The following is a 16418-nucleotide window of genomic DNA, read 5'->3' as shown; positions in this document are numbered from 1 at the left end:
AAAGCAACTATTATACTCTTTCCAGAGAAGGAAAATAAATCAATTGTATCTGCAGGGATCCAAAAGCTTGCTAGAACTATTACCCTTAATTTTTAGAAACTAGAGGGTATAACTTCAACTTTTCTGATCCATTGTGGTTCTTAGCACATTCAGGCTCATGAAACCATAAGCCTCAATAATTTATTTGGAAAATATGGTCAAGAATATAGAAGACCTGAGTTAGGAAAGGCAAAGGAAAGCTGAGCAACTATAGCATATTACAATGTAACTCTAGCTATAAGCTAGTTTTGGAAGACTAACCATTTTCTAGTTTCATGGTCTTCCAATTGTTTTGATCATGCTTTTTTTTTTTTTTCTTAACTGGGCCTGAGCTTACTAAACACAGGCCCCATCTGTGCAGGGCCTGCCTCCACTCCCACCTCAGACACCCCAGGCCAAGGGCACCATGTTCACAGCCAAACTTATCCCCATGTCCCAGGCAGGGGACCCAGGGCCCATGAGCTGCAGAGCTTGCTGTGGCAGTCATCTGGGCCAGCCTCTGCTACAAAGGGAACAGGGGCTGAATTTGACTAGACTGCATGTAAGCATGCATATTTTTAATCCCACATCCCCAAATACGGTATTTATCTACATATATATTATGTACATTATTAAGTATATGAAAATCTTTTAAATTAAAAAAGTGAAACAAAAATTACTTTTTTAACATTTTAAATTTTATTTACTAATGATACAAACCCCCCTTTCCTTCTTAATTAAAACCTATTTTAACAATATAGTTTTAGTGAAAGCAATATGAATTAAATTTTTTTAAAAAATCTTGGTTTAGTTCTCTAGTCGTGGAGTAGGTTAAGAATCTGGTGGTATCGGAGTTCCCGTCGTGGCGCAGTGGTTAACGAATCCAACTAGGAACCATGAGGTTGCGGGTTCGGTCCCTACCTTGCTCAGTGGGTTAACGATCCGGCGTTGCCGTGACCTGTGGTGTAGGTTGCAGACGCGGCTCGGATCCCGCGTTGCTGTGGCTCTGGCGTAGGCCGGTGGCTACAGCTCCGATTCAACCCCTAGCCTGGGAACCTCCATATGCCGCGGGAGCGGCCCAAGAAATAGCAACAATAACAACAACAACAACAAAAAAGACAAAAAAAAAAAACCAAAAAAAAAAAAAAAAAAAAAAAGAATCTGGTGGTGTCATTGAAGTGCTTGGGTCGCTGCTGTGGCACAGGTTCAATCCCTGACCTGGGAACTTCCATATGCCACAGCCAAAAAAAAATAATCTTAGTTTAGCACTTTGATATATACCTAGAGGTAGGTATTCATTCCCACTCCACAGATAATAAAGCTGAACTTTGAAAGATTATATAATTTGACAAATGTAAGAGCTTTATGTGGCAGAGCTAGTATGCAAACCCCTAACTCTAAAATCAGTGTTCTTAACCAATATATTATGAAAAAGGAAGCAATGAGAGAAAACAAATGTAGACTAAGGTGTAAGTCAGAGACTGAGAATAAGTCCTTCCAACTAATCTGAATGTTATTTGCTTATCTGACTCTGATTAACAGAATTGGTTGCAATCTTGGTATGACTTCAGATAAGTTCTTCAACTTCTATGAACCCTAGTTTTCCAATAGGTAAAATGAGGGACTTGGACTAGGCAATCTTTAAGATGCTTTCAGCATTAAAATTCTAGGACTCTAGGCAGCATAGAGAAAATTTTTAGGGCAGTGAAACTACTCTGTTTGATACTATAATGGTAATACATGTTTCACTTATCCATACCAATAAAACACACAAAAGACAAGAATGAACCCTAACGTAAACTATAGACTCTGGATGATAATGATGTGGCCAGGTAGGTTCATCAATTACATTACTCAGATAAGGGATATTGACAATGTAGAGGCTATGCATGTGTGTGGGACAGGGGGTATATGAGAAATCTGTGTACCTTCTGCACAGTATTATTCTGAACCTAAAAACTGCTCTAAAAAATTCTAGGACTGAAATATAAGGGCAAACAAGGTACAAATCTTTTAAGCAAAATAACCAGACCTTTGCTGATCTCCACATTAGGCAGGTTGAAGATGTTGAGGTCCATCATTCCTCCTTTAGTCCCTTCTGAGAGGTCTAGGAGGACCAGTCTGTCTGCAATGCCCTGTACAGTACAATAAGAAAAAGAACAGCATTACACTGAACATGGCCACATGGTCAACAAATACATAGGTCTTATGTGTTCTCTTACAAAGAAAAGTAACTCAGTAGCAACAAAAGGGACATAAAAGCCAGAAAATAAGCACTTGAATAACATGATCCTTTAGGCTTAACTATAATTGGGTTCTACAAGTTCCCATTATGGCTCAGCAGAAAGGAATGTGACTAGTATCCACAAGGACACTGATCACTACTTGAATACTGTTACATATTTGAATACTGTATCTTGTATCAAAATATTATTGTTTAAAAAGAAAAATGGAGGAGTTACCGTCGTGGCTCAGAGGTTAACAAATCTGACTAGGAACCATGAGGTTGCAGGTTGGATCCCTGGCCTCACTCAGCAGACTAAGGATCTGGTGTTGCTGTGAGCTGTGGTGTAGGTTGGCAGCAACAGCTCCGATTCGAACCCTAGCCTGGGAACCTCCATATGCCGTGGGTGCGGCCCTAGAAAAGACAAAAGACCAAAAAAAAAAAAAGAAAGAAAGAAAAAGAAAAATCGAAAAAACTTCCATCTAAACAGTTCACAGACAAAGAGAACACTGATAGTGAGACTTCTATAGTTAAAGAAATATGACTTTAAGGGGCCTTCCTATACTAACCAAAAACAAATTGATAAAACTCAGTTTTGTTAGGGATGTCAAAAACCAGGTTGATGTGCACATAGTTATTAGCAGCATAAATTAGTTCTGCCTTTCTGAAGAAGAATCTACCAATATGTACCATAAAAACCATTCATGCCCTCTGACTCACTGGTACTATTTTTGAGATTCTGTACACCTAAAAAAAAAATTCAGACAAGAAAATAAGCAACTTGTAAGGCAATGTTTATAGAAGCAGTCTATCTAGTAACAAAAGAACTGCAAACAATTCAAATTCCAATTAAGATGGAAGATGCACTCCATGGAGGGTGGAGGAAATGAAACTATAATATGCCAAAAGTTAGCATATTATCATTCTGAAGAGCCAGGTTTCAAAACCTTCTAGCTCCCTGGGTACAATTTAGCTATGTGCTGAAGTAGAATCGATCTCCAAGATACATGTGACTCTTAAATGGAAAAGGGAGAATTTTGATGGCAAACAAAATTTTAATAGAAAAGAAAAACAAATGCCAGCTTCCAAATAAATATACAGAGGGAGAACTATTCTGGGCTATATCCCTCAAATGATCAGACATGCTGTTACCAAGATACCGGGCCCTGCAGGGTCTTCTGAATCTCTCTGGAGGGGGATTTAAGCGTTTCTGGAAATAATTTATATAGAAAAGATCTAGTAAAAAGGACTGATGGAAAAATAGGCAAATCTCAAACTAATATAAAATATCAAATCAAGAACTAAAAGAAAGTGGCGTAATTACATAAGAAAAGGCAACGGTTTTTTTTAAAAAAATGCTCATTTTAGAAAGAGCTAAACTAACCTTTATATTGAATAAGAGTTTAATTAAAATGGCATGAGTCAGACAACACAAAAGAATTTGTGACTAAGTCAGATGAATGTCAAGTTGAGGTTTCCCTTGGATTAGGATGAGAGCCCATTGTTCAGACCACTTTTTCAAAGCCTATTCCATGACTAACCACTAATTAAGAAGCAACATTACTGATGAGAGCTTTCCGCTATGTCTTTGTCAACTTACTAAATATATTTTAAGGCAAAATGAGGTTTTCCCCATATGACAAAATGAAGTCATTATTTCTTATGTGTTAAACAGAAAATGCCTAAAAGTGTAGCAATATGACAGGTGTATTTATAACCACAGGTGTATTTATAACTGCCTAAAAGTGTAGCAATATGACAGGTGTATTTATAACCACTAACCACTATTACATACCTTTGCTGCAATTGCTAGTGTGCAGGCAATTCCCAGTTCTCCACCTCCAACCACAGTAATTTTACTGACTGTTTTATTCTCTTGATTTGCCCAGTTCTTTGAATTTATATCTGAGACGCCTAAAAAGAGAAGCAGATTATCATGAGAATTTAAAAATGTCAAAAATCTTTTTAGCATCTTAAAAAATATATATACCAAACTTCAATAACTAGGACAGAAAACATGGCACTGAGCACTTAATAACAGGCATTCAAAAATACTGCTGAATAAATGGAAGGCAAAAAAACCAGGAATCTCATATTAAATATTATACTAAATAAAGGCTACCTTTTATTTCATTTTATTTTATTTTATTTTTTTGGCTGTGCCAAATGGCATGTGGAAATTCCTGCGCCGGGGATTTAATCAGAGCACAGCAGTAACCTGAGCCACATCAGTGACAACTGTTGAGTCCTTAACCTCTAAGCCACCAGGGAATTCCTAGAGGCTAACCTTTAAAAAAGAAAATATCTTTCCAAACATTTAACAGATATTATATAAGACTCTTAAAAAAAATAGGATTTCCGGAGTCCTGTTGTGGCGCAGCAGAAACGAATCCGACTAGGAACCATGAGGTTGCGGGTTCGATCCATGGCCTTGCTCAGTGGGTTAAGGATCCAGTGTTGCCATGAGCTGTGGTGTAAGTCACAGATGTGGCTCGGATCCTGCGTTGCTGTAGTTGTGGTGCAGGCCAGCAGTTGCAGCTCCGATTCAACCCCTAGCCTAGGAACCTCTGTATGCCATGGGTGCAGCCCTAAAAAGCAAAAAATAAAAAAATAAAATAAATAGGATTTCTATATTTCTAAAAAACATTATGATTCCTTCTCTTTTTTCCAGCCATGCCTGCGACACATGGAAGCTCCTGGGCCAGGAATCAAACCCATGCCACAGCAGTGACCCAAGCAGCTAGAGTGACAACACTGGATCTTCAATCCACTGCACCACAAGAGAATTCTAACATATGATTCTTACTTTTCTGTTCTACAATGCAAAAAAATGTTTAACACTTCCTGAATTTTGCAAGCATGGGTATTTTGCTTTACCTCCAATGAGAAACAATGAGAATCAAAGATTTCCTGGTCCAATATAATGAATGAGGCGAGAAGCCACATGAACATATAATGAAAAAAGTTGGAGATCATTAATACATATCAAGTGTCTTTGAACAAAACATGTATTATTTTATCTGCTAGTACAAAAATAATCTACATTTTAAGAAAGTATATTCATTGATATTACATGGTAATACCCTATGATAAATGTACAGGAATTTGGGATTCAACATAGACACGTAGGTATACAAGCAGGTATTTATTTATAGAAATGAAGTAGCAGAGAGTAGAGAATATTAGTGAGAAGTTATAAACTTATAACTCTGTAACAAAAATACAAACCTTCAGTGATTTTTGCAATATAGGCTAGCAAGTCGACCTGCCGTGCCTCATCAGATGATGACAGAGAATACAAGGGAAGTTCCTCTTGAAACTTGGTAATCATTTCTTTAATTAATCCAACAATAACAGATTTAGGCTGCAGAATACACGCAAAGGGAAAGGTTATGCAAAAATTTTGCTAAAGAATACTATTTTGTTAAACTACACATTGATACAGAGTCAGCTGAAGTATAGCATCATGCTCTCATTTTGCAAAAACAACCATACAAATTGTGATAATTTTAACTGTTTCAATACGTTTTATTTATTTATTTTTTTGCTTTTTAGGGCTGCACCTGCAACACATGGAGGTTCCCAGGCTAGGGGTCGAATTGGAGCTGTAGCTGCTGGCCTACACCACAGCCACAGCAATTCAGGATCCAAGCCACGTTTGTGACCTACACCACAGCTTACAGCAATGCAGGATCCTTAACCCACTGCGCAAGGCCAGGGATCCAACCTGCATCCTCATGGATACGAGTCAGATTCATAACCCACTGAGCCACAACTGTTTTAATACTTTTGAGTGAAAAGTTACCTAATTCTTCTAACTGAAGAATAAAGAGGTGGAGTTCCCTGGTGGCTCAGCCAGTGAAGGATCCTGCATTGTCACTGTTGCAGCTCAGGTCACTGCTGTGGTGCAGGTTCAATCCCTGGCCCAAGAACTTTCACATGCCAAGGGTACAGCAAAAAAGGGGGAGAAACATTATAACCACATTTCCAAAAAGTGAAAAATTGCATCATAATGTGCTTACTAGCAGAGTACCTATATTTGGGAATAGTCCTGTTTATCTGCCTTTTTAAAGTTTTTATTTTGAAATAACAGCAGACTTAGAGAAAAGCTGCAAAAAACAGTACAAAGATTTTCCATACACTATTTACTCAGATCATTAAATGTTAACATTTTATCACATTTGCTTTCATAAGTCTCTCTTCCTCTACTTTCTGAACCAACTGAGAGCAAACTGCAGATATGATACCCTTCACCCCTACTTTAGCATTTATTTCCTAAAATAAAACAAAACATTCTCCTATATAACCACTATCAAATCAGAAAATAAATACTGATAAAATATTTATCGAATCCAGTATTGTTTCTTTTAATTGAACTAGTTAAGCAACCTTAGTAAAATGCACTTATCCTGAGCTTCAGTACTATTAGCAATATAATGTGAATAATAAATCCTAACAAACATGAGATACAAATGAGCTAATAGGTACAAATGATATGTTGTGAGTATAAAATATATGCCTATTATTACTATTAGCAATGTTTAATGCCTTGCTCGTTTTAAATTGCTTAATTTCTCAGAGTCTGGGTTTCTTCACTCTTTATAAATTAAGAGGATGAGGCCAGGAGTTTCCCTATGGCACAGCAGGTTAAGGATCTAGCATTGCCACTGCAGCAGCTTAGGTTACTGCTGTGGTATGGGTTTGCTCCCTGGCCCAGGAACTTCTGCATGCTGCACATGCAGCCAAAAATAAAAACCAAAACTCAAATGCCTTTGAAGACCAAACAGAAAACATAATATACAAAGTTTTCAAGTGTAAGAAAATTGAGGAGACAGTTATTGAGCCAAATTGGAAAGAAAACATGTATAGTCATTCGAATTTATATTAAGAGCAAAAAACAAAACCACTGTGCTGTTCAAACAAAATTCTGTAGGCCTAAAGCGGCACACTGAATCTCGTAGGGAAAACGTCTGCAATCTTCAGCCTAGACGACCTCTAGATTCCTTCTAGCTCTAAAACGCGTTATTTTTAGGGACCCACCAACAGCATATGGAAGTTCCCAGGCTACAGGTCGAATGAGAGCTACAGCTGTGGACTATGCCACAGTCACAGCAATGTCAGATTCAAGCCACATCTGTGACCTACACCACAGCTCATGACAATGCCAGATCCCAGACCCACTGAGTGAGGCCAGGGATGGAACCCACGTCCTCATAGATACTGGTCAGATTTGTTTCCACCATGCCACAACAGGAAATCCTGCATGTGGAACTTAATGTAGTACTTTCTCAAAAAATCATATCACACTTTTTTTTTCCAATTGAAGTAGAGTTGATTAACAATGGTGTGCTAGTTTCAGGTGCATGACAAATGTACACATGTGTGTTTGTGTGTCTGTGTGTGTGTGTGTATATATATATGCATATATACTTGGGAGTTGCTGGTTTCAGGTGCATGACAAACTGTGTATATATATACATATATATATATATACACACACACACACACACACACATACTTACTTGGAGTTCCCTGGTAGCTCAGCAGGTTAAGGATCTGGTGTTGTCACTGCTGTGGCTCAGGTCAGTGATGTGGTGTGGGTTCCATCCCTGGCCCGGGAACTTCTGCATGCTGGCGGACGTGGCCAAAAAAATATATATCAGATTTTTTTGCATTATAGGTTATTACAAGATATTGAATACAGTGTCCTGTGGTATATAGTAGGCCTTCTTGTTTATTTTATATATAGTTGTATGTATCTGTTAATTCCAAACCTCTAATTTACCCTTCCCACCTCTGCACATTGAATGTAGTACATTTTTTTGTCTTTTTAGGGCTACACCAGCAGCATATGGAAGTTCCCAGGCTAGGGGCTGAATGAGAGCTGCAACTGCTGGCCTACATCACAGCCACAGCAACACAGGATATGAGCCATGTTTGTGACCTACACCACAGCTCATGGCAATGGTGGATCCTTAACCCACTGAGCAAGGCCAGGGATTGAACCTGTGTCCTCATGGATACTAGTCGTGTTCATTACTGCTAAGCTACAACAGGAACTCCTGAATGTAATACTTTTAATTAGAGCCATTTAAATAATGTAATGTCTTCTTAAGACTAGTTTTACCTTACAATAAAGAGGTTCAGAATAGTAAAATGAAATCAGTACTGTCTGAACTAAGTCAATTAGATTACAGGACTATCTCTGAGTATTTATTAAACAAACAAAACTATAAAAAGAGAGGCCAAAGAAAACCAGACAGAGGGAACAGAAAAGACAAATTCCCACAACAGGGCACAGATGTAAAAATATTATTAAAGGATAAGTTTGGGGTTTTTTTTTTGCTGTACCTGTGGTGTACAGAAGTTCCCAGGCCACAAAACAAGCCCATGCCACAGCAGTGACTGGAGCCACAGCAGTGACAAGGCCAGATCCTTACCCACTAGGCTACCAGGGATCTCCAAGACAGTTCTTTTTTTTAAGGGAATAAAAATAGATAGAGATAAATAATTCAAAAAGGATATTTATATGATGAATAAATATATGAAAAACATTTCAATTTATCAAATAACCATAAACCAAGTATAATGGAAAAAATAAAAATCATAAAATAAATAAATAAAACCATGCAATATTAAAAAAAAATTCTCAAATAACCAAAGAATTAAACATTGAGATTGAGAGATCATTTTCGTCCATCCAAATGACAAATTTTTATCATGCCCTTTTACCACATTTAACTGGCAATCTTACTATTTAAATTACAAAGTAATGCAAATAATGTTCAAGTTCATAAAGTAAAGATCAAAAATAAATAAAGGTCAATATTTCCCCACCTAAACTCCACTACTGATAATTTGCTGGGCATCTTTTCTTTTTCTATTTCTTTTTTCTTCTTTTTAAAAGTTTTATGTTTATGAAAAACTTAAAAAAACCATAAAACAAAATGAAATGTGTCCACAATTGTGCATATTTTTATAAGATAAATATAAATAAGTAGTGATAAGCCTAATACCATCCTTTACTTCAGCCTCACTCTTTGGATACACCCCTGTCCTCCTGTCCTGCAACTTTCCAGGTATGTGCAAATATATTATAAATTATCCCTACATAAAATGTTTTCTTTGGCTGCATCTGCGACATGTGGAAAATCCCAGGCCAGAGATCAAACTTGCACCACAGCAGTGACCCAAGCCGCTGCATTGACAACAATGAATCTTTAACCAATTGAGCCACAAGAGAACACTCCAAAATTTTAATTACAAAAATGAGAGCATATTCTACATCCTCCTAAGTTAATGAGCCATAGAGATAATTAAAGTTGTTTTTTTTTCTTTTTTTTTTTTTTTTGTCCTTTTGCCATTTCTGGGCCACTCCCGCGGCATATGGTGGTTCCCAGGCTAGGGGTCGAATCGGAGCTGAGGCCTCCGGCCTACGCCAGAGCCACAGCAACGCAGGATCCGAGCCGCATCTGCGACCCACACCACAGCTCACGGCAATGCCGGATCCTTAACCAACTGAGCAAGGCCAGGGATCGAACCTGCAACCTCATCATTCCTAGTTGGATTTGTTAACCACTGAGCCATGACGGGAACTCCGGTCAAAGATTTGTTTTGTTTAAAAATAACACTTTCTGTTAGTGTAAGAGTGTTATAACACAAGTACACTCCCACACTGATTTTTATTGATGGCAGAATGGTAACATTTTGTCTACCTCTTGGAGGCTAATTTGGGAATATATAAGAATAGCCTTCAAGCTAAAATGGAAAAAAAAATAAAAATCATTTTTTGCAGGGAGCCGAGGAGACGCAGGAGGCCGAGGAAGGGAACTGGCCTGAGGGCACAGCTCCGAGGGCGGGTTCCTAACCGAGGAAAGCAGCCTACCCGCTGACACAGTTCTGAGAGCAAGTTCTAAAAACAATGAGGCTCACCTGCTAACCCGACAACAACAACAACGGCAACAATAACAAAATGAAGGCTTTGCACAACAGTGCAAGAATGGAAATCGCTTCTTGGAAAATTCAGTCTTTCCCGTTATTTACCTATTATTCAGTCTTTCCTGTTATTTGTTTGTTACTCCTTGTTATTTTCCTATATTGATTTGTGACTCAATAAAATTGGAACAATAATATGATTGGAACAATAACAAATAAGGGTTTCACCTTGGTGGAATTCCCCCATTCAAATCTAATTTAGTTAAAAAATAAAGTATTCATTGGTTTGTTACAAGTAAAAATAGGTCTCAGAGTTAGGTAATTGTGGAATGTACAATAGGTTAGACATGCATTATTCATAATGAAAAAAATATAATAATAATCTTTCTTTTAATAAATCTTGTAGAAGGCTTTTAAGTTTTAGGAAATTAAGTTGCTTTGATATAAAAAATATTTTCTCATACTGTCCCCTGACCATAACGCTTTGAAGTTAGTACCCCAAGCTTTAATCTAAAAAATGAATTTTTGTACATGTCAAATTCTTGTGCTTGTGACCTTTCTAGCTGTTAAAGATTAGCTTAAAACAGTAACGGGTGGTGCTTGCTAAAAGTAATCACAAAACGTTTTGTACCAAATCGCCTTATTTTCACATAATGTTTTTTTCCACATGATATTTTGTACTCATTATAGTTTTACATGACGTATTGTATCTGCTAGTTTTAATTAAAATTTTTAGAACACAATGTATATCTACTGTACTGTGTAATCAAGGGATAAAATCTAAAAGTTTAATCTTCAAAAATATGATCTAAGCACTGTTATGTAAGTTACAATTAAGCTGTCTATATAAACTGTTACCTATGCCAATAAAATTCGAGCTGTCCAGCACTCTGAAAAAGAGACAAAGACGCTGTCTCTGTGTGCATTCGCCAACACCGTCCATCCCCACAGGAACACCCTGGCTGCTGGAGCTGGACTCTGGCAATTTTTACAAAAAAAGAATAGCCTTCAAAACATTTTTAAATTTTGATTAAATAATTTCATTCCTAGAAATTTATCATTAGGAAATAATTCAAGATTTATAAGATATACGCAAACATGGGGTTCCCATCGTGGCACAGCAGAAACGAATCTGACTAGGAATCATGAGGTTTTGGGTTCGATCCCTGGCCTCGCTCAGTAGGTTAAGGATCCGGTGTTGCCATGAGCTGTGGTGTAGGTCGCAGATGCAGCTCAGATTGGGCGTTGCTGTGGCTGTGGCGTAGGCTGACAGCTGTAGCTCCAATTAGACTCCTACCCTGGGAACCTCCATGTGCTGCAGATGCAGCCCTAAAAAGACAAAAAGACAAAAAGAAAAAAAAAAAAAGAAGATATACACAAACATTTACAGGGAGTTTCCATCATGGCTAGGCAGAAACAAATCTGACTAGTATCCATGAGGATGAAGGTTCGATCCCTGGCCTTGCTCGGTGGGTTAAGGATCCGACATTGCCATCAGCTGTGGTGTAGGTCACAGACATGGCTTGGATTCCATGTTGCTATGGCTGTAGTGTAGGCCAACAGCTATAGCTCTAATTCGACCCCTAGCCTGGGAACTTCCATACGCCCAAAAAAAAAAGATATACACAAACATTTACATACATTTAAGGATGTTCATCATTAATTTTTTTCATTAAATTTCTAACAGAGCAATTTATAAATACACCATTCAAAATCCTAATGCTGGATCATCAGGTAACCATTAAAAACCATGTGGGGGGAGTTGTAGCTCAGTAGTAACGAATCTGACTAGTATCCATAAGGACACAGGTTCAATCCCTGGCCTCGCTCAGTGGGTTAGGTATCCAGTGTTGCTGTGAGCTGTGGTGTAGGTCGCAAATGTGGCTCAGATCTCGCGTTGCTGTGGCTGTGGTGTAGACTGGCAGCTGCAGATCCAATTTAACCCCTAGCCTGGGAACTTCCATATGCCGCAGGTATAGCCCTAAAAAGACAAACAAACAAACAAAAAAGCATGAGGGGTTTTTGTATTTTTTGGCCGCAACCATAGCACAAGGAAGTTCCCAAGTCAGGGATCAAAACTCATGCCGCAAAAGCCATCCAAGGGACTGAAATGAAAACACCACATCCATAAGCCACTGCACCATAAGGGAACTCCAAAAACCATGAGTTTTGAAAATATTGTGTAATATGTAAAAATGCCTAGTATGATAGGTGAAAATGCAGGATATAAAAATCCATAATGTAAGGACTTGTAAAACACATAAACTACAGTTACATGCATCATTGTGAGTTAGTTTTTAAAACTTAAAGTTCAGTTTGAAAAAAGTATGTAACAGGAGTTCCCATCGTGGCTCAGCAGTAACGAACCTGACTAGTATCCATGAGGATGGGGTTCAATCCCTGGCCTTGCTCAATGGGTTAAGGATCCTGCGTTGCTGTGAGCTGTGGTGTAGACTGCAGTTGAGGCTTGGATCTGGCATTGCTATGCTGTGGTGTAAGCCCACAGCTATAGCTCCAATTCGACCCCCAGCCTGGGAACCCCCACATACCGCAGGCATGGCCCTAAAAAGACAAAATAAAAACAAAAAACAGTAAATGACTATAAAAAGACACAGAGCAAGTAATGGTTGGGTCCCAGACCTAGAGAGAGCAGCTTCATTCAGGCTGTTGTCATCAGGGTTCTGGGACTTGGGTGACCCCAGAGAGAGCACAGTTTCAAATTACTTTTAAAGACCATATGAAAAATACCACTGAAATAAAATTCAGTAATTTATTTGTATCATTAGGATCAAAGATAAACTTTCAGAAAAATAAAAGCTTTTAAAAGAAAATTCAAATCAATCTTACGTGGCTCCAGTTTTGGAGATAGGGCAAGTATATTCTGCCTTGAGCATCCACATGTTTTCCAACTGAGATTCCCATATTTGCAGTTGGCTTTAAGAAGCAAATGGGGGGAGCAAAAGGGTGAGAATCCAAAATCCATAAACGAATTGGTATGTTATATGTATTACCTATTTGAGACAAAATAAACACATCTTCAAACAATAATGAACATTGTATTTATGGTATAGCTAGGTAGCATTAAGACATGTAGGCAAGTTTACAGAGATAGGATTTATGTAAATTGAGGCTGATTTCCCTATTTTAATTCACTCTCACATTAGAAATGTCCCCATTAAAGCACCAGCATAACATTTGAGGAAAATTAATCAAGATAATGGCCAGTTCATTCAATTCAATTCAATAAATATTTATAGGACCTACTGTGCTAGGAATATGGAATACAACACCTTCTCTACATAACCTTCTTTGCTCCACCCAAGCAGACCTACTGCACCTTTCTTGAAATGTAGTGGACACCTCTATTTTTATATGTATTCTTCATTGAAAACATTTGCCTACAAGTCAATCTCTCCTTTTACATTGTAAACTTTTGAAGACAATTATGTATTATTCATTTCCATGTTCCCTACAACAAATATAGTGCCTAACATTCTGGCTGCTCAACAATAAAATTTTCTTGTATAAATAAGAATGAATGACTGAATAAATAAATGAAAGATGAATTTGATACCGGCCTGGAAATTGCTCATTAACTGCAGATACTATAACACACAAGCTGGGTTAGATATATAGAACTCGGAGCTTAAAATAACCTCAACAGTCCCCTTGTCCAATGGTTCTTGCACTTCACTGTACTGAGATAGGAACCTGAGTGAAAGCTCTTCCATGGCATGTACAATGTAACCATGTATGTCATATCTACAGAGAGCCAAATCTATGACTGCTTTGATTTGCAAGAAGCCCAAAGCTAATCTTAATATAAGTCCCAAAACTAACCTTAAAATTAATCTAGAAATCTGATCAATTACCTTAGCCATTCTACTGTATCTTTCGGTATTTATTTCTGATTTCATAGTCTTATTTCATATGTCTTTTTAGGGCTGCGCCTGCGGCATATGGAGGTTCCCATGCTAGGGGTCGAATAGGAGCTACAGCTGCTGGCCTATGCCACAGCTGCAGCAACATGGGATCCGAGCCGCATCTGTGCCCTACACCACAGCTCACAAGAACACCAAATCCTTAACCCACTGAGTGAGGCCAGGGATCAAACCCGCTGAGCCACAATGGGAACTCTGCATATGTCTTTCACTGTATTTAAAAACACGACTGCTCAGGAGCAAGAATGCATTGGTTCAAATCCTATTAATCCACACATTACTAGCTACAGATTTTAGGCAAACGTTCTTTAACCTTCCTGTACCTCAATTCCTTCCTCTATAAAATGGGAATAATAAAAGCTCCTACCTCACAGGACTGTTGTGAGATGAAATTAGTTGAGGTATGTAAAATGCTTAGAAAAGCATTGATGGGTTGGTGATTTTTGCAATTTACCTCAAACACATTTTGGAAATAAACAAGGTACAAATAAAAAGTTCTCTTCTCCACTGCAACCTTTTTCTTACTAAGGAAATCCTCTACTTTTTTCATCTTGCTTCCTCCTGCCTTATGCACCGATATTCGGCTATCTGCATATTAGAAACACTTGAGGAACTTAAGAGTCAGAATTCCTGGTAGAGTCCTCAGATTTAAAGTAATTATATAAATAAAGACATAATTTAAGTTAGCTGTAAATAAAGTTCAGATGATATCATCTTAATGATATACATTTATTTATTTATTTATTTTTTTTTTGTCTTTTTGCCTTTTCTAGGGCCGCTTCTGCGGCATATGGAGGTTCCCAGGCTAGGGGTCTAATCAGAGCTGTAGCTGTCGGCCTACGCCACAGCCACAGCAACGAGGGATCCGAGCCACATCTGCAACCTACACCACAGCTCATGGCAACGCCAGATCCTTAACCCACTGAGCAAGGCCAGGGATCGAACCCGCAACCTCGTGGTTCTTAGTCGGGTTCGTTAACCACTGAGCCACGACGGGAACTCCAATGATACACATCTCTAAAGAATGTATGGATGAAGAAAAAGTGTCATCACAGCCTTGATACAATCTTGGAGGGATAAAAAATAAACCAGAAAATTTCTGCAGGTATCCACAAGGCAATATCAGCAGAAGATTCACCTGGGGAATAGGTTAGCTATAGGCTTAACTGCATGGGTGTTAACCTGGGTGCGAGGTTAGATATAAGGTTAACTAAATCTGGATTGCTTAAATTTTTTTAGCATGGACATTTATTATTATTATACTAACAAAACTAGTAACTAAAAGAAAGTAACATAAGCAGACAAATACTGACCAACATTTATTAGGTACTTACTATGTGCCAGGAACTATGCCAAGAGCTTTGTTTAGGGAACTTAATCCTCACAGTTCTACTAGAGTTAGGCTCTATTAATGGCCCATCTTAACAGATGAGAGAGAAAATACATTCTGACCTTCTGATCAGGAGAAAATAACTAGTGTGCATCACAATGAGTTGATATAATTCTAGTCAAAAGCAAAAGGGAAAAAGTGTACTGCAAAAAAAAAAAAAAAAAAAAAAAAAAAGTACTGCAGGTATCATTGCTACCTTGGAATTAGTACCAGCGCAAGAATCAATGACCTGACTCCACGGCTCTAAGAAGATGCACAGTGACAATGAGTAGCCTCTTAAGATAACCTTTATGCTCTCCTGTTACCTCCCCACACTGTTCTAGAAACTGAATGCTACTGAGCAATGATTCACTTAAATTCCTAAGTCCCTCTATCAACATGCGACCACCTTTGAAGTCATTGGGGTAGGTAAGAACTATCAAATCAGTCAATCAATCAATCAATCACTGGGGTGGTAAAAATTCTCTCTCTCTCTCTCACTAACATCTAACCATGATAAATGCAGAACACTGGAGTTCCCACTGTGGCTCAGGAGTAACGAATCCAACTAGTATCCATGAGAATGCAGGTTCAATCCCTGGCCTTGGTCAGTGGGTTAAGGACCTGGCGTTATATAAGGATAATGCTACCTCATATAAAGGGAGGAGAACAAAACATTGATGTAATGCAGCTCTGATCCTATGTTGCTGTGGCTGTGGTTAGACGGGAAGCTGCAGCTCCAATTTGACCCTTAACTTGGGAACTTCCATATGCTGCAGGTGCGGCCCTAAAAAGCCAAAAAAGAAAAAAAAGCAGAACACAAGTAATAGGAATTAGGCCTGAGTAAAGTTCTCTAGGCAGCCAGAAAACACTCTGAGGGCTTGGAAGGGGAGAAGCCAAGAAAGAAAATAAAAATTCACTCTCTACCTGT

General features: G+C 38.3%; 1 protein-coding gene across 4 annotated transcripts in view; it reads right to left on the bottom strand.

The window, feature by feature from the left end:
- The window catches only part of UEVLD (UEV and lactate/malate dehyrogenase domains), a 54616-nt gene that overhangs the window by 25320 nt on the left and 12878 nt on the right, over positions 1 to 16418 (bottom strand). For 2 of the 4 annotated variants that reach the window (XR_002341551.1, XM_013994493.2), the window contains exons 4-7: positions 13025 to 13188; positions 5471 to 5606; positions 4038 to 4156; positions 2051 to 2153 (exon numbers count right to left, since the gene is read on the bottom strand). Coding sequence is in view for 3 of the 4 variants with exons in the window: in XM_013994493.2 (XP_013849947.2) it covers positions 2051 to 2153; positions 4038 to 4156; positions 5471 to 5606; positions 13025 to 13188 (522 nt within the window). In the remaining variant the exon portion in view is untranslated. The remainder of the gene's footprint in view (positions 1 to 2050; positions 2154 to 4037; positions 4157 to 5470; positions 5607 to 13024; positions 13189 to 16418) is intronic. The other 2 variants (XM_021083261.1, XM_021083262.1) reach the window with 2 other exon arrangements.

The sequence above is a fragment of the Sus scrofa genome, chromosome 2, assembly GCF_000003025.6.
Source record: "Sus scrofa isolate TJ Tabasco breed Duroc chromosome 2, Sscrofa11.1, whole genome shotgun sequence".
Taxonomy (NCBI): domain Eukaryota; kingdom Metazoa; phylum Chordata; class Mammalia; order Artiodactyla; family Suidae; genus Sus; species Sus scrofa.
This window is presented reverse-complemented; position numbering and strand designations above follow the sequence as displayed.